General features: G+C 39.9%; 1 protein-coding gene across 1 annotated transcript; it reads left to right on the top strand.

Annotated features, from left to right (window-relative positions):
• Positions 1–13771: 13771 nt before the first annotated feature.
• On the top strand, positions 13772–18056 carry LOC124128611. Its single transcript, XM_048396249.1, has 3 exons — positions 13772–13997; positions 14089–14229; positions 16199–18056. The coding sequence occupies exons 2-3, from the start codon at positions 14130–14132 to the stop codon at positions 17206–17208; spliced, it is 1110 nt and encodes a 369-aa protein (XP_048252206.1). The 5' UTR covers positions 13772–13997; positions 14089–14129; the 3' UTR covers positions 17209–18056.
• The last annotated feature ends 1790 nt before the right edge of the window (positions 18057–19846 follow it).

Below are 19846 nucleotides of genomic sequence, written 5' to 3'. Positions count from 1 at the left end.
GACTGCAGGTACCCCTACGAATTCGAGGGAGGACACATCCAAGGTGCAACCAACATATACACAGAGGAAGGCATTTCCGAGCTTGTTCAACGTCCTGCTAGCCAACCGACAGTTCTCATTTTCCACTGTGAATTCTCATCTGAAAGAGGTCCCAAAATGTAGGTTGTTTAGCAATTTCATATTGCTTATGTCTATGAGACATCGTACTTTTGCTAACTTAATGTATTATCTTAAACACTATAATTTGTAAGAAGTTGTGTATCATTATTTTAATATTTGTGTATGTATTCTTGGATGTATGATGTTGTCCCTTTGCGTTATAAATTGTATTTTATATCTTTATTATCTTTATACAGGATGCGCCATTTGAGAAGCGAAGACAGGAAAGCCAACAGTCACCGTTACCCAGAGTTGCATTATCCCGAGGTCTACCTCCTACATTCAGGATACAAGACCTTCTTTGGTGAGCACAAGGTAGGTTGGCTGCATATCAGTTTATTCCACATTCATATGGACAACCTTAACAGCCCACTCTGGCATATACTTTGTATCTTGTACGGAGACTGCAAGTGACTGGATTCGCTAAAGGTAGATTTTAATGTCTCTTGTTTGTTTCTTTGCAGGATATGTGTGAACCCCAGACCTACGTTCCCATGCTGCACGCTGACCACGTTGACGATTTGAAGAAGTTTCGGGCACGATCCAAGTCAGGGACCGCAGGCCAGAAAAAGATGGGAAGAAGTAGGCAAAGGATGAGTGCTCGAAGCATGTCTTCTCCCTCTTTCGGTCAGCCGTGTCTACCAGAGTCTCATCTTATGGCCTGTTTGCAGTTTTAATCCTAGTTGGTGTGCTATTTGGCCTTTGTTATATTCTTCCACGATTGAGGCAATTAATATGTTTTGTTGTTGATTGTTACTGTTGTAATATTGTTACAATGTTAGCATGTTACTATGTCCACGATGGTTCATGCATTGTTTTTTTGTAAAGAAATTGCAAATGGACATTATTATCCTGATGCGCATGCAATTGTATATCATGTGTTTGAAGTGGTTGTTAACGATTGTTACTGTTGTAATATATTTTACTTTGTGTATGACGCCGATTTATGTCCTGTTTTCAATAAAACGAATTTCAACATTACATCGATTCTGTTATTACCCTGACGTATATGTGACAAGTCATTATTTTGAGAACTAGCTCCTGGCAGAGTTCAAGAGAGAACACATACCCACAGATGTTTGCTACCCAAGTAACATTACTTTCTATCCAAAACAGACGTATATATATTTTTAAGATATGTGATTTTTTTCACACACAAAGAGTTATCATTTAGAAAAGCGTTTGAATGCATATATGTACACATCTGATCTTCAGAGTAACTCGGATACAGTTTGTTTATGTTATTGTATGTGAAGCCACTTACATCAATGCAGCTCCAAGTTACTTGGTAAGGGGGCATTGCATTCAATTAACATCAAAGGGATTTCAATAAAGCTTATTTTGTATTTCAACGTCGTCATTAAATCTGACCTCCAGATCAGTGTATACAGTCACGCCTACAAACGCGTGTTGCTTTAAGCTGTAATTGAATCAACGTTGACTTGGTCTCTGTCACTCAACCAGTCACCTCACTGTGAAATGAGCTCACACTAATCCAATCAAGAGAACATCTCTGGCTTCATTAGGAAACAGCTTCTAAGCAAGCGCGCTCGGGAGACTGACCATTATATCCAGCGTCTACCAGTTGCATTGCATTTTCTTCCTAGTCCTCCAATACAAGAAGAATGTATTCCCCTAGTTTCTCTTTGAGTGTTACTTCCGAGGCTGACATCAGCTTCACCGACCTGAAGACCTTACTCTTTGACAGCCCATGTGCCTGGAGAAACAGCGACTCCGAATCAAGTGACAGTGGTTTTGGGTCACCCGACTCGTTATCAGAGGTGGGTATTCTTGGTCTTTAATATTTGAATGTAATACCTAGTACATATTTGAATGTAATACTCTAGTGAGTAACTGACACGATCAGGAGTTCATTTCGATACAGCATTCGTTTTATTCTTGATTGGTAAATTATGAGTTTGATGAATTTATTATTCTATTTCAGATTTCCACGGATGGTAGCCCCGTTTCTCTGTGCGGATCCCTTGCCAGACGTTCACTATTCTCTTCCAAAAGGCAGCGCGAGGATGTGGATGACCATGAAGATTCACCCCTCAAGCGTTCACGACAGGGGCTGATATCCTGGGATGGGGATTCTGATGATGAAGAAGAGAGAACTCGATCCGCCGTAGAACGGTTACAAGCTGTTGAGAAAAACCTGGTTGGTGATGGCTCAAAAGTACATTCCCTTCCCACTGTGGAGACGAGAAACCACAGAGATTTGAAGACTGTTACTCCTTTAACGGTATGTATGACAATATTGCATTTATCTGGAAACAACAATCAGAATATACAAAAATATGGAACTTTCTTGTATGCACAGTTTAATAACTTCATGATAAATTAGGGTGAAAAACATTTTATGCATGTTTCTTATGGTTTGTCTTCTTGTATATTTTCAGGTTCAACAGCTTATGAAAGGCCACTTTCCAGAGATTAGCGAGTATCAGATCGTTGACTGCAGGTACCCCTACGAATTCGAGGGAGGACACATCCAAGGTGCAACCAACATATACACAGAGGAAGGCATTTCCGAGCTTGTTCAACGTCCTGCTAGCCAACCGACAGTTCTCATTTTCCACTGTGAATTCTCATCTGAAAGAGGTCCCAAAATGTAGGTTGTTTAGCAATTTCATATTGCTTATGTCTATGAGACATCGTACTTTTGCTAACTTAATGTATTATCTTAAACACTATAATTTGTAAGAAGTTGTGTATCATTATTTTAATATTTGTGTATGTATTCTTGGATGTATGATGTTGTCCCTTTGCGTTATAAATTGTATTTTATATCTTTATTATCTTTATACAGGATGCGCCATTTGAGAAGCGAAGACAGGAAAGCCAACAGTCACCGTTACCCAGAGTTGCATTATCCCGAGGTCTACCTCCTACATTCAGGATACAAGACCTTCTTTGGTGAGCACAAGGTAGGTTGGCTGCATATCAGTTTATTCCACATTCATATGGACAACCTTAACAGCCCACTCTGGCATATACTTTGTATCTTGTACGGAGACTGCAAGTGACTGGATTCGCTAAAGGTAGATTTTAATGTCTCTTGTTTGTTTCTTTGCAGGATATGTGTGAACCCCAGACCTACGTTCCCATGCTGCACGCTGACCACGTTGACGATTTGAAGAAGTTTCGGGCACGATCCAAGTCAGGGACCGCAGGCCAGAAAAAGATGGGAAGAAGTAGGCAAAGGATGAGTGCTCGAAGCATGTCTTCTCCCTCTTTCGGTCAGCCGTGTCTACCAGAGTCTCATCTTATGGCCTGTTTGCAGTTTTAATCCTAGTTGGTGTGCTATTTGGCCTTTGTTATATTCTTCCACGATTGAGGCAATTAATATGTTTTGTTGTTGATTGTTACTGTTGTAATATTGTTACAATGTTAGCATGTTACTATGTCCACGATGGTTCATGCATTGTTTTTTTGTAAAGAAATTGCAAATGGACATTATTATCCTGATGCGCATGCAATTGTATATCATGTGTTTGAAGTGGTTGTTAACGATTGTTACTGTTGTAATATATTTTACTTTGTGTATGACGCCGATTTATGTCCTGTTTTCAATAAAACGAATTTCAACATTACATCGATTCTGTTATTACCCTGACGTATATGTGACAAGTCATTATTTTGAGAACTAGCTCCTGGCAGAGTTCAAGAGAGAACACATACCCACAGATGTTTGCTACCCAAGTAACATTACTTTCTATCCAAAACAGACGTATATATATTTTTAAGATATGTGATTTTTTTCACACACAAAGAGTTATCATTTAGAAAAGCGTTTGAATGCATATATGTACACATCTGATCTTCAGAGTAACTCGGATACAGTTTGTTTATGTTATTGTATGTGAAGCCACTTACATCAATGCAGCTCCAAGTTACTTGGTAAGGGGGCATTGCATTCAATTAACATCAAAGGGATTTCAATAAAGCTTATTTTGTATTTCAACGTCGTCATTAAATCTGACCTCCAGATCAGTGTATACAGTCACGCCTACAAACGCGTGTTGCTTTAAGCTGTAATTGAATCAACGTTGACTTGGTCTCTGTCACTCAACCAGTCACCTCACTGTGAAATGAGCTCACACTAATCCAATCAAGAGAACATCTCTGGCTTCATTAGGAAACAGCTTCTAAGCAAGCGCGCTCGGGAGACTGACCATTATATCCAGCGTCTACCAGTTGCATTGCATTTTCTTCCTAGTCCTCCAATACAAGAAGAATGTATTCCCCTAGTTTCTCTTTGAGTGTTACTTCCGAGGCTGACATCAGCTTCACCGACCTGAAGACCTTACTCTTTGACAGCCCATGTGCCTGGAGAAACAGCGACTCCGAATCAAGTGACAGTGGTTTTGGGTCACCCGACTCGTTATCAGAGGTGGGTATTCTTGGTCTTTAATATTTGAATGTAATACCTAGTACATATTTGAATGTAATACTCTAGTGAGTAACTGACACGATCAGGAGTTCATTTCGATACAGCATTCGTTTTATTCTTGATTGGTAAATTATGAGTTTGATGAATTTATTATTCTATTTCAGATTTCCACGGATGGTAGCCCCGTTTCTCTGTGCGGATCCCTTGCCAGACGTTCACTATTCTCTTCCAAAAGGCAGCGCGAGGATGTGGATGACCATGAAGATTCACCCCTCAAGCGTTCACGACAGGGGCTGATATCCTGGGATGGGGATTCTGATGATGAAGAAGAGAGAACTCGATCCGCCGTAGAACGGTTACAAGCTGTTGAGAAAAACCTGGTTGGTGATGGCTCAAAAGTACATTCCCTTCCCACTGTGGAGACGAGAAACCACAGAGATTTGAAGACTGTTACTCCTTTAACGGTATGTATGACAATATTGCATTTATCTGGAAACAACAATCAGAATATACAAAAATATGGAACTTTCTTGTATGCACAGTTTAATAACTTCATGATAAATTAGGGTGAAAAACATTTTATGCATGTTTCTTATGGTTTGTCTTCTTGTATATTTTCAGGTTCAACAGCTTATGAAAGGCCACTTTCCAGAGATTAGCGAGTATCAGATCGTTGACTGCAGGTACCCCTACGAATTCGAGGGAGGACACATCCAAGGTGCAACCAACATATACACAGAGGAAGGCATTTCCGAGCTTGTTCAACGTCCTGCTAGCCAACCGACAGTTCTCATTTTCCACTGTGAATTCTCATCTGAAAGAGGTCCCAAAATGTAGGTTGTTTAGCAATTTCATATTGCTTATGTCTATGAGACATCGTACTTTTGCTAACTTAATGTATTATCTTAAACACTATAATTTGTAAGAAGTTGTGTATCATTATTTTAATATTTGTGTATGTATTCTTGGATGTATGATGTTGTCCCTTTGCGTTATAAATTGTATTTTATATCTTTATTATCTTTATACAGGATGCGCCATTTTAAAAGAAGCGAAGACAGGAAAGCCAACAGTCACCGTTACCCAGAGTTGCATTATCCCGAGGTCTACCTCCTACATTCAGGATACAAGACCTTCTTTGGTGAGCACAAGGTAGGTTGGCTGCATATCAGTTTATTCCACATTCATATGGACAACCTTAACAGCCCACTCTGGCATATACTTTGTATCTTGTACGGAGACTGCAAGTGACTGGATTCGCTAAAGGTAGATTTTAATGTCTCTTGTTTGTTTCTTTGCAGGATATGTGTGAACCCCAGACCTACGTTCCCATGCTGCACGCTGACCACGTTGACGATTTGAAGAAGTTTCGGGCACGATCCAAGTCAGGGACCGCAGGCCAGAAAAAGATGGGAAGAAGTAGGCAAAGGATGAGTGCTCGAAGCATGTCTTCTCCCTCTTTCGGTCAGCCGTGTCTACCAGAGTCTCATCTTATGGCCTGTTTGCAGTTTTAATCCTAGTTGGTGTGCTATTTGGCCTTTGTTATATTCTTCCACGATTGAGGCAATTAATATGTTTTGTTGTTGATTGTTACTGTTGTAATATTGTTACAATGTTAGCATGTTACTATGTCCACGATGGTTCATGCATTGTTTTTTTGTAAAGAAATTGCAAATGGACATTATTATCCTGATGCGCATGCAATTGTATATCATGTGTTTGAAGTGGTTGTTAACGATTGTTACTGTTGTAATATATTTTACTTTGTGTATGACGCCGATTTATGTCCTGTTTTCAATAAAACGAATTTCAACATTACATCGATTCTGTTATTACCCTGACGTATATGTGACAAGTCATTATTTTGAGAACTAGCTCCTGGCAGAGTTCAAGAGAGAACACATACCCACAGATGTTTGCTACCCAAGTAACATTACTTTCTATCCAAAACAGACGTATATATATTTTTAAGATATGTGATTTTTTTCACACACAAAGAGTTATCATTTAGAAAAGCGTTTGAATGCATATATGTACACATCTGATCGTCAGAGTAACTCGGATACAGTTTGTTTATGTTATTGTATGTGAAGCCACTTACATCAATGCAGCTCCAAGTTACTTGGTAAGGGGGCATTGCATTCAATTAACATCAAAGGGATTTCAATAAAGCTTATTTTGTATTTCAACGTCGTCATTAAATCTGACCTCCAGATCAGTGTATACAGTCACGCCTACAAACGCGTGTTGCTTTAAGCTGTAATTGAATCAACGTTGACTTGGTCTCTGTCACTCAACCAGTCACCTCACTGTGAAATGAGCTCACACTAATCCAATCAAGAGAACATCTCTGGCTTCATTAGGAAACAGCTTATAAGCAAGCGCGCTCGGGAGACTGACCATTATATCCAGCGTCTACCAGTTGCATTGCATTTTCTTCCTAGTCCTCCAATACAAGAAGAATGTATTCCCCTAGTTTCTCTTTGAGTGTTACTTCCGAGGCTGACATCAGCTTCACCGACCTGAAGACCTTACTCTTTGACAGCCCATGTGCCTGGAGAAACAGCGACTCCGAATCAAGTGACAGTGGTTTTGGGTCACCCGACTCGTTATCAGAGGTGGGTATTCTTGGTCTTTAATATTTGAATGTAATACCTAGTACATATTTGAATGTAATACTCTAGTGAGTAACTGACACGATCAGGAGTTCATTTCGATACAGCATTCGTTTTATTCTTGATTTGTAAATTATGAGTTTGATGAATTTATTATTCTATTTCAGATTTCCACGGATGGTAGCCCCGTTTCTCTGTGTGGATCCCTTGCCAGACGTTCACTATTCTCTTCCAAAAGGCAGCGCGAGGATGTGGATGACCATGAAGATTCACCCCTCAAGCGTTCACGACAGGGGCTGATATCCTGGGATGGGGATTCTGATGATGAAGAAGAGAGAACTCGATCCGCCGTAGAAAGGTTACAAGCTGTTGAGAAAAACCTGGTTGGTGATGGCTCAAAAGTACATTCCCTTCCCACTGTGGAGACGAGAAACCACAGAGATTTGAAGACTGTTACTCCTTTAACGGTATGTATGACAATATTGCATTTATCTGGAAACAACAATCAGAATATACAAAAATATGTAACTTTCTTGTATGCACAGTTTAATAACTTCATGATAAATTAGGGTGAAAAACATTTTATGCATGTTTCTTATGGTTTGTCTTCTTGTATATTTTCAGGTTCAACAGCTTATGAAAGGCCACTTTCCAGAGATTAGCGAGTATCAGATCGTTGACTGCAGGTACCCCTACGAATTCGAGGGAGGACACATCCAAGGTGCAACCAACATATACACAGAGGAAGGCATTTCCGAGCTTGTTCAACGTCCTGCTAGCCAACCGACAGTTCTCATTTTCCACTGTGAATTCTCATCTGAAAGAGGTCCCAAAATGTAGGTTGTTTAGCAATTTCATATTGCTTATGTCTATGAGACATCGTACTTTTGCTAACTTAATGTATTATCTTAAACACTATAATTTGTAAGAAGTTGTGTATCATTATTTTAATATTTGTGTATGTATTCTTGGATGTATGATGTTGTCCCTTTGCGTTATAAATTGTATTTTATATCTTTATTATCTTTATACAGGATGCGCCATTTGAGAAGCGAAGACAGGAAAGCCAACAGTCACCGTTACCCAGAGTTGCATTATCCCGAGGTCTACCTCCTACATTCAGGATACAAGACCTTCTTTGGTGAGCACAAGGTAGGTTGGCTGCATATCAGTTTATTCCACATTCATATGGACAACCTTAACAGCCCACTCTGGCATATACTTTGTATCTTGTACGGAGACTGCAAGTGACTGGATTCGCTAAAGGTAGATTTTAATGTCTCTTGTTTGTTTCTTTGCAGGATATGTGTGAACCCCAGACCTACGTTCCCATGCTGCACGCTGACCACGTTGACGATTTGAAGAAGTTTCGGGCACGATCCAAGTCAGGGACCGCAGGCCAGAAAAAGATGGGAAGAAGTAGGCAAAGGATGAGTGCTCGAAGCATGTCTTCTCCCTCTTTCGGTCAGCCGTGTCTACCAGAGTCTCATCTTATGGCCTGTTTGCAGTTTTAATCCTAGTTGGTGTGCTATTTGGCCTTTGTTATATTCTTCCACGATTGAGGCAATTAATATGTTTTGTTGTTGATTGTTACTGTTGTAATATTGTTACAATGTTAGCATGTTACTATGTCCACGATGGTTCATGCATTGTTTTTTTGTAAAGAAATTGCAAATGGACATTATTATCCTGATGCGCATGCAATTGTATATCATGTGTTTGAAGTGGTTGTTAACGATTGTTACTGTTGTAATATATTTTACTTTGTGTATGACGCCGATTTATGTCCTGTTTTCAATAAAACGAATTTCAACATTACATCGATTCTGTTATTACCCTGACGTATATGTGACAAGTCATTATTTTGAGAACTAGCTGCTGGCAGAGTTCAAGAGAGAACACATACCCACAGATGTTGCTACCCAAGTAACATTACTTTCTATCCAAAACAGACGTATATATATTTTTAAGATATGTGATTTTTTTCACACACAAAGAGTTATCATTTAGAAAAGCGTTTGAATGCATATATGTACACATCTGATCTTCAGAGTAACTCGGATACAGTTTGTTTATGTTATTGTATGTGAAGCCACTTACATCAATGCAGCTCCAAGTTACTTGGTAAGGGGGCATTGCATTCAATTAACATCAAAGGGATTTCAATAAAGCTTATTTTGTATTTCAACGTCGTCATTAAATCTGACCTCCAGATCAGTGTATACAGTCACGCCTACAAACGCGTGTTGCTTTAAGCTGTAATTGAATCAACGTTGACTTGGTCTCTGTCACTCAACCAGTCACCTCACTGTGAAATGAGCTCACACTAATCCAATCAAGAGAACATCTCTGGCTTCATTAGGAAACAGCTTATAAGCAAGCGCGCTCGGGAGACTGACCATTATATCCAGCGTCTACCAGTTGCATTGCATTTTCTTCCTAGTCCTCCAATACAAGAAGAATGTATTCCCCTAGTTTCTCTTTGAGTGTTACTTCCGAGGCTGACATCAGCTTCACCGACCTGAAGACCTTACTCTTTGACAGCCCATGTGCCTGGAGAAACAGCGACTCCGAATCAAGTGACAGTGGTTTTGGGTCACCCGACTCGTTATCAGAGGTGGGTATTCTTGGTCTTTAATATTTGAATGTAATACCTAGTACATATTTGAATGTAATACTCTAGTGAGTAACTGACACGATCAGGAGTTCATTTCGATACAGCATTCGTTTTATTCTTGATTGGTAAATTATGAGTTTGATGAATTTATTATTCTATTTCAGATTTCCACGGATGGTAGCCCCGTTTCTCTGTGTGGATCCCTTGCCAGACGTTCACTATTCTCTTCCAAAAGGCAGCGCGAGGATGTGGATGACCATGAAGATTCACCCCTCAAGCGTTCACGACAGGGGCTGATATCCTGGGATGGGGATTCTGATGATGAAGAAGAGAGAACTCGATCCGCCGTAGAAAGGTTACAAGCTGTTGAGAAAAACCTGGTTGGTGATGGCTCAAAAGTACATTCCCTTCCTACTGTGGAGACGAGAAACCACAGAGATTTGAAGACTGTTACTCCTTTAACGGTATGTATGACAATATTGCATTTATCTGGAAACAACAATCAGAATATACAAAAATATGGAACTTTCTTGTATGCACAGTTTAATAACTTCATGATAAATTAGGGTGAAAAACATTTTATGCATGTTTCTTATGGTTTGTCTTCTTGTATATTTTCAGGTTCAACAGCTTATGAAAGGCCACTTTCCAGAGATTAGCGAGTATCAGATCGTTGACTGCAGGTACCCCTACGAATTCGAGGGAGGACACATCCAAGGTGCAACCAACATATACACAGAGGAAGGCATTTCCGAGCTTGTTCAACGTCCTGCTAGCCAACCGACAGTTCTCATTTTCCACTGTGAATTCTCATCTGAAAGAGGTCCCAAAATGTAGGTTGTTTAGCAATTTCATATTGCTTATGTCTATGAGACATCGTACTTTTGCTAACTTAATGTATTATCTTAAACACTATAATTTGTAAGAAGTTGTGTATCATTATTTTAATATTTGTGTATGTATTCTTGGATGTATGATGTTGTCCCTTTGCGTTATAAATTGTATTTTATATCTTTATTATCTTTATACAGGATGCGCCATTTGAGAAGCGAAGACAGGAAAGCCAACAGTCACCGTTACCCAGAGTTGCATTATCCCGAGGTCTACCTCCTACATTCAGGATACAAGACCTTCTTTGGTGAGCACAAGGTAGGTTGGCTGCATATCAGTTTATTCCACATTCATATGGACAACCTTAACAGCCCACTCTGGCATATACTTTGTATCTTGTACGGAGACTGCAAGTGACTGGATTCGCTAAAGGTAGATTTTAATGTCTCTTGTTTGTTTCTTTGCAGGATATGTGTGAACCCCAGACCTACGTTCCCATGCTGCACGCTGACCACGTTGACGATTTGAAGAAGTTTCGGGCACGATCCAAGTCAGGGACCGCAGGCCAGAAAAAGATGGGAAGAAGTAGGCAAAGGATGAGTGCTCGGAGCATGTCTTCTCCCTCTTTCGGTCAGCCGTGTCTACCAGAGTCTCATCTTATGGCCTGTTTGCAGTTTTAAACCTAGTTGGTGTGCTATTTGGCCTTTGTTATATTCTTCCACGATTGAGGCAATTAATATGTTTTGTTGTTGATTGTTACTGTTGTAATATTGTTAGCATGTTACTATGTCCACGATGGTTCATGCATTGTTTTTTTGTAAAGAAATTGCAAATGGACATTATTATCCTGATGCGCATGCAATCGTATATCATGTGTTTGAAGTGGTTGTTAACGATTGTTACTGTTGTAATATATTTTACAATAATGTTACTTTGTGTATGACGCCGATTTATGTCCTGTTTTCAATAAAACGAATTTCAACATTACATCGATTCTGTTATTACCCTGACGTATATGTGACAAGTCATTATTTTGAGAACTAGCTGCTGGCAGAGTTCAAGACAGAACACATACCCACAGATGTTTGCTACCCAAGTAACATTACTTTCTATCCAAAACAGACGTATATATATTTTTAAGATATATGATTTTTTTCACACACAAAGAGTTATCATTTAGACAAGCGTTTGAATGCATATATGCACACATCAGATCTTCAGAGTAACTCGGATACAGTTTGTTTATGTTATTGTATGTGAAGCCACTTACATCAATGCAGCTCCAAGTTACTTGGTATGGGGGCATTGCATTCAATTAACATCAAAGGGATTACAATAAAGCTTATTTTGTATTTCAACGTCGTCATTAAATCTGACCTCCAGATCAGTGTATACAGTCACGCCTACAAACGCGTGTTGCTTTAAGCTGTAATTGAATCAACGTTGACTTGGTCTCTGTCACTCAACCAGTCACCTCACTGTGAAATGAGCTCACACTAATCCAATCAAGAGAACATCCTTGGCTTCATTAGGAAACAGCTTATAAGCAAGCGCCCTCGGGAGACTGACCATTATATCCAGCGTCTACCAGTTGCATTGCATTTTCTTCCTAGTCCTCCAATACAAGAAGAATGTCTTCCCCTAGTTTCTCTTTGAGTGTTACTTCCGAGGCTGACATCAGCTTCACCGACCTGAAGACCTTACTCTTTGACAGCCCATGTGCCTGGAGAAACAGCGACTCCGAATCAAGTGACAGTGGTTTTGGGTCACCCGACTCGTTATCAGAGGTGGGTATTCTTGGTCTTTAATATTTGAATGTAATACCTAGTAAATATTTGAATGTAATACTCTAGTGAGTAACTGACACGATCAGGAGTTCATTTCGATACAACATTCGTTTTATTCTTGATTGGTAAATTGTGAGTTTGATGAATTTATTATTCTATTTCAGATTTCCACGGATGGTAGCCCCGTTTCTCTGTGTGGATCCCTTGCCAGACGTTCACTATTCTCTTCCAAAAGGCAGCGCGAGGATGTGGATGACCATGAAGATTCACCCCTCAAGCGTTCACGACAGGGGCTGATATCCTGGGATGGGGATTCTGATGATGAAGAAGAGAGAACTCGATCCGCCGTAGAAAGGTTACAAGCTGTTGAGAAAAACCTGGTTGGTGATGGCTCAAGAGTACATTCCCTTCCCACTGTGGAGACGAGAAACCACAGAGATTTGAAGACTGTTACTCCTTTAACGGTATGTATGACAATATTGCATTTATCTGGAAACAACAATCAGAATATACAAAAATATGGAACTTTCTTGTATGCACAGTTTAATAACTTCATGATAAATTAGGGTGAAAAACATTTTATGCATGTTTCTTATGGTTTGTCTTCTTGTATATTTTCAGGTTCAACAGCTTATGAAAGGCCACTTTCCAGAGATTAGCGAGTATCAGATCGTTGACTGCAGGTACCCCTACGAATTCGAGGGAGGACACATCCAAGGTGCAACCAACATATACACAGAGGAAGGCATTTCCGAGCTTGTTCAACGTCCTGCTAGCCAACCGACAGTTCTCATTTTCCACTGTGAATTCTCATCTGAAAGAGGTCCCAAAATGTAGGTTGTTTAGCAATTTCATATTGCTTATGTCTATGAGACATCGTACTTTTGCTAACTTAATGTATTATCTTAAACACTATAAATGTATTTACTATGGGGTAAATACGGTAACGAATGTGATTTGAAGAAGGCTGTGCACGTGAAAGCGGTGGCGTCACGTGCTTAAGGTGCAGAGGAGAGGGCAAGAAACACCACTCGAGGCCTTCGCGTCACACAGGCGAGCTGTTGTCTTCTTTGTTCGGAATGGATTCACCACAGCAGGAAAATTCTTGACTCCGTTGAAGAACTACACATTCCTGGTCAACCTAACAAAGCACAGGATTCTGTTGAAGGACTTGCAGACAGATCTACAGCCGGTTGGGCAGTAGTCTCGGAGTTGGAAGGGGATGAGTTGGCTTCAAACTCGGATGAAGAGAGACGTTTCGAGAGAGCAGAAAGTAAGGCACAGCGCAGAAAGCGCCCTACTTCTTTCAATTCCCGTGGTAGAGGTTATAGTCCTTATCCTTCTGCAACTTCCCCCAATCCTAACAGCGAATTACCCAAACAGGCCCCTCAGGTTCAGCAGAACCAGCCCTTTCGTTTTCAACCCAGGAAAACACCACTTCCAAACCAACAATGCTACTTTTGCGGAGCCTTTGGGCACTGGAGAGCCACATGTCCCCTTGCAGCCGCCCAGAGGTCATCACAGTCAAGTAATTTCAACCCACCACAAGGACTTCAGCCTACAGAGGCCTGCAAAAAGCAGTGATTATTCAGGTAAATCAAAACCACTTTTGAGATATGACATATATATTTGAGTGGCTAATGCGTTACTATCTTGATTGAGATCGTATTACATATGTTTCAGGGGATCAGAACTCAAGCAGAAGTATTAAAAGAAAAACTAACATGGATTTGCCACAGGTCTCCCGTTCAATATCAGAACAGCCTAGTAGTAGGTCACAGCTTGATGTTTCACCCATAGACAAAGTCAAACCTGAAACCAGAGGTATTAGTACTGATTTTGTACCTGTACCTAGTTATCTTGACAGAACAGATACGTCAGCGAGTAAGCATAACATTAAGGGAAATCTTAAGAGGCACATCTCATTTTGGAAGGATATAGAAGCTCCAGAATTCATCATTAGAACTATTATGGAAGGTTACATCATCCCCTTTGTGGAGTCGCCTCCCTTGTCTATTAGTAAGAACAACGCTTCTGCTGTAAAACATAGCGACTTTGTCTCTGAGGCTATCCAGGATCTCCTGTTAAACAACTGTATTGTTGAAGTCGTAGACTTACCTCAGGTTGTAAATCCCCTATCAGTTTCTATTAATAGCTCTGGTAAGAAAAGGTTGATTTTAGACCTAAGAGTGGTAAACAAATATGTTTGGAAAGAAAAGATAGTCTTTGAGGATTACAAGATTGCTTTGGATTTCGTTAGACCTTGTGGATACATGTACAAGTTTGATCTTAAGTCTGGGTATCACCACATAGATATTCACCCTAGTCAACACACGTTTTTGGGCTTTTCTTGGTCAGTTAAAGGTGTACAGCGTTTTTATTGTTTCACAGTTTTACCTTTTGGTCTAACCTCGGCCCCTTATATATTTACTAAGTGTTTTAGGCCATTAGTTAGATACTGGAGAAAACATTCTGTAGATGTTGTAGTTTACTTAGATGATGGATTTGGGTTTGCTTCGTCTGAAGCCTTAGGCAAGGAGCGATCTGGTTTTGTTAAATCTTCTTTGTGCAGAGCAGGCTTTGTTTGTAACGATCAGAAGTCAGTTTGGGAACCCACAAGACACCTTGAATGGCTCGGGCTGAATTGGAATCTTGACATAGGTGTGATATCTATTCCTTCTAGGAGATTAGATAATGTGAGAAACACATGCGCAGGAGTTTTGGCAGGTTTACCGCAATTCACAGCACGTAACCTGGCTAGTTTAACAGGACAAATTATCTCTCTTTCACCAGTTTATGGGGATGTCTGCAGACTTTTGACTAGACGCATGTATTCAGTAATACAAAGAGCTTCAAGTTGGGATAGAAAGCAAAGTCTAGTTGACCCCCTGTGTGTATTTGAACTTATATTCTGGAGAGATAATGTTTACACTTTTAATAGCAGAAGATTTTATGAAACTTTTGCTCCTGTTTTGACCGTTTTCTCAGATGCTAGTTCCAAGGGCTGTGCTGCTTATATACAGAATTCTGACCGGATATTTCAGTGTTTATGGGATGAGGATCAAGTGGGCAAGAGTTCAACTTGGCGGGAATTGAAGGCTGTTGAATTATCTTTGAACGTTTTCAGAGAGGTTCTGTCTAATCAGACTGTTAAGTGGTTCTCAGATAGCAAGGCTTGCTGTCAAATTGTTTCTTGTGGTAGTTTCAATTCATCCTTACAGGAGCTTGCTATGTCCGTGTTCACCGTGGTTAGGATGTATAACATCAGGATAAAGTTTAGCTGGATTCCACGTTCAGAGAACGACAGAGCAGATGCGTTAAGTAAATTTAAAGATGCTGATGACTGGATTGTTACTGATGCTGTCTTCAAGTTGCTAAACCAGAAGTGGGGTCCACATACTGTTGATAGATTTGCTAGTCATTATAATGCTAAGTTGTGTAGATTCAATTCCAGATCTTGGTGCCCTGGCACAGAAGCAGTAGATTCTTTTACACAGTCATGGCAATATGATAACAACTGGGTTGTCCCCCCTGTGCATTTGGTAACAAAGGCTATTAGATATGCTCTTCAAAGTGAAGCTAGCATAACTTTAGTAGTGCCTAGGTGGCAATCAGCTGTGTTCTGGACTTCACTTTTTGATGACGGAAAGTTCAAACATTATATCGCTGATAGTTTGCAATTAAATGGAAGTATTGCATTTTCAGGCGGCAGCAAGAAATCCTTGTTTGACAAATTCGATGGCTACGCATTAGCAGTTAGAATTATTCCATGAGATCAATGTTGTTGTTTCAGACATGTTCTCCTCCGGTATCTGGAAGCTGAAGAACAATTTAGTTCATACAGACCTTATTGATCTAGCAGGACATATGCCAGATTTAGTTCTCAAGTCTAAGGCCCCAGCGACAGTCTATAAGTATGAAAGATCTTATAATAGTTGGAAAAAATGGAGTTCAAAATTTAAGGAGATTACATGTTTGCCTGCTCATCCATTTCATGTTGCTTTGTATCTTACATCACTTGTTCAGGGAGGTAAGAAAGCTCCATCTGTCATGGAAGCTATTTACGGTATTAGTTGGGCGCACAAGCTTGCATGTCTGCCAGATCCTTGTAAACATGATTTGATTTTGAACATCAGAGAAGCGGCATTAAGAACGTGTAGTACTCCAGTCAAGAAAAAAGAACCTGTTACTTGTGACACGTTAAAGAAATTGGTTAGTATATCTGGGAAAACTCCCTCTCTACTTGATTTAAGGTTTTTAACAATGTCACTTTTATCTTTTGCTGGGTTTTTCAGATTTTCTGAAGTAGTGAATATCAGACGGTCAAACATTAAATTCAAGGATGGCTTCATGAGTATTTTTGTTGAGAACAGTAAAACTGACGTTTATAGGGATGGGCGTCATGTTTTGATCGCTGCTACAGGCTCAGATCTATGTCCAGTAAATATGCTAAACAGGTACCTGATTGCTGGAAATGTTGCTGAAACTTCCAATGAATATATTTTTCGTCAACTTTCCTTCTGTAAATCTGTACAAAAGTATGTACTTAAAGGTCAGAAACCTTTATCATATACCAGAGCGAGGGAAATCTTTATTGAGAAATTCAAACTAATTGGTGAAGATGTCAAAAAAGTGGGTCTTCACAGTTTTCGGTCAGGAGGGGCGACTGCTGCAGCTAACGCCGGAGTAACAGACAGACTGTTCAAGAGACACGGACGCTGGGCGTCAGATAAGGCCAAAGACGGTTATATCAAAGACAATGTTTCTGAACTGTTGAGTGTGTCATCAATGTTGGGATTGTAAATAAGTCGAAATAAATCTGCTGCATGGACCCGTTCTTTTAATTCGAGCAGCGGTAGGCATTACCCATGAGTGGAGTATGTTGTCATAGTAAATGTTTTATGTTCGGTTGAACATAGTGAATTAGAACATAAATGTATTTACTATGGGGTAAATACGGTAACGAATGTGATTTGAAGAAGGCTGTGCACGTGAAAGCGGTGGCGTCACGTGCTTAAGGTGCAGAGGAGAGGGCAAGAAACACCACTCGAGGCCTTCGCGTCACACAGGCGAGCTGTTGTCTTCTTTGTTTGTTAAAAATATACACATAAAGGTAATCAGATTTTTAGTGTAATGCTTGTCTGTGTTGGACGGCCTGTTATTGCAGTGTTGCCGAATGGCAGGTAAAACCGTATGGGAAAAATTGCCGCAGGGCATTGAGTGCTGTTTAGCACGAAGAAGGGTGTTGCTTTCTTTCAGTGAGTGATCCCACAGAGAGGTGATTCAGGAGTCCGGACATGGATTTGTATACACAAGAAGACCCACCGTCCAGATAAGTTATCTTTATATTTTCAAAAAGTTAATTTCGCAGTAATTTATAAAGCGTTCAAGCGCGATATTACAAGGATATTGCAGTATTTCGTAACGGTTTTATGTGCCAAAAATATTAAAATGTACGTTTTTGTTACAGAAAGAATACCTTAGAGAATATGGAGTGTCGGTGTTTGGAATGGAATATAACACGACAGTCGCGTGTCTACATGTATGATTTTGTAAATAAACCTTCTCGCCTGTTAACAGCGGTAGGCATTACCCATGAGTGGAGTATGTTGTCATAGTAAATGTTTTATGTTCGGTTGAACATAGTGAATTAGAACATAATTTGTAAGAAGTTGTGTATCATTATTTTAATATTTGTGTATGTATTCTTGGATGTATGATGTTGTCCCTTTGCGTTATAAATTGTATTTTATATCTTTATTATCTTTATACAGGATGCGCCATTTGAGAAGCGAAGACAGGAAAGCCAACAGTCACCGTTACCCAGAGTTGCATTATCCCGAGGTCTACCTCCTACATTCAGGATACAAGACCTTCTTTGGTGAGCACAAGGTAGGTTGGCTGCACATTCATATGGACAACCTTAATAGCCCACTCTGGCATATACTTTGTATCTTGTACGGAGACTGCACGTGACTGAATTCGCTAAAGGTAGATTTTAATGTCTCTTGTTTGTTTCTTTGCAGGATATGTGTGAACCCCAGACCTACGTTCCCATGCTGCACGCTGACCACGTTGACGATTTGAAGAAGTTTCGGGAACGATCCAAGTCAGGGACCGCAGGCCAGAAAAAGATGGGAAGAAGTAGGCAAAGGATGAGTGCTCGGAGCATGTCTTCTCCCTCTTTCGGTCAGCCGTGTCTACCAGAGTCTCATCTAATGGCCTGTTTGAAGTTTTAAACCTAGTTGGTGTGCTATTTGGCCTTTGTTATATTCTTCCACGATTGAGGCAATTAATATGTTTTGTTGTTGATTGTTACTGTTGTAATATTGTTACAATGTTAGCATGTTACTATGTCCACGATGGTTCATGCATTGTTTTTTTGTAAAGAAATTGCAAATGGACATTATTATCCTGATGCGCATGCAATCGTATATCATGTGTTTGAAGTGGTTGTTAACGATTGTTACTGTTGTAATATATTTTACAATAATGTTACTTTGTGTATGACGCCGATTTATGTCCTGTTTTCAATAAAACGAATTTCAACATTACATCGATTCTGTTATTACCCTGACGTATATGTGACAAGTCATTATTTTGAGAACTAGCTCCTGGCAGAGTTCAAGAGAGAACACATACCCACAGATGTTTGCTACCCAAGTAACATTACTTTCTATCCAAAACAGACGTATATATATTTTTAAGATATGTGATTTTTTTCACACACAAAGAGTTATCATTTAGAAAAGCGTTTGAATGCATATATGTACACATCTGATCTGAGTAACTCGGATACAGTTTGTTTATGTTATTGTATGTGAAGCCACTTACATCAATGCAGCTCCAAGTTACTTGGTATGGGGGCATTGCATTCAATTAACATCAAAGGGATTTCAATAAAGCTTATTTTGTATTTCAACGTCGTCATTAAATCTGACCTCCAGATCAGTGTATACAGTCACGCCTACAAACGCGTGTTGCTTTAAGCTGTAATTGAATCAACGTTGACTTGGTCTCTGTCACTCAACCAGTCACCTCACTGTGAAATGAGCTCACACTAATCCAATCAAGAGAACATCTCTGGCTTCATTAGGAAACAGCTTATAAGCAAGCGCGCTCGGGAGACTGACCATTATATCCAGCGTCTACCAGTTGCATTGCATTTTCTTCCTAGTCCTCCAATACAAGAAGAATGTCTTCCCCTAGTTTCTCTTTGAGTGTTACTTCCGAGGCTGACATCAGCTTCACCGACCTGAAGACCTTACTCTTTGACAGCCCATGTGCCTGGAGAAACAGCGACTCCGAATCAAGTGACAGTGGTTTTGGGTCACCCGACTCGTTATCAGAGGTGGGTATTCTTGGTCTTTAATATTTGAATGTAATACCTAGTACATATTTGAATGTAATACTCTAGTGAGTAACTGACACGATCAGGAGT

This window comes from Haliotis rufescens, unplaced genomic scaffold (genome assembly GCF_023055435.1).
Source record: "Haliotis rufescens isolate VD_foot unplaced genomic scaffold, xgHalRufe1.0.p SCAF_15, whole genome shotgun sequence".
In the NCBI taxonomy this organism is placed as follows: Eukaryota; Metazoa; Mollusca; class Gastropoda; order Lepetellida; family Haliotidae; genus Haliotis; species Haliotis rufescens.
This window is presented reverse-complemented; position numbering and strand designations above follow the sequence as displayed.

Coding starts and splice junctions, on each gene's coding strand:
- LOC124128611 (XM_048396249.1), top strand. CDS start 14,130: ATGGATTTGCCACAGGTCTCCCGTTCAATATCAGAACAGCCTAGTAGT. Junction 14,230..16,198: donor AGTCAAACCTGAAACCAGAG/GTATTAGTACTG, acceptor TTGTTGTTTCAG/ACATGTTCTCCTCCGGTATC.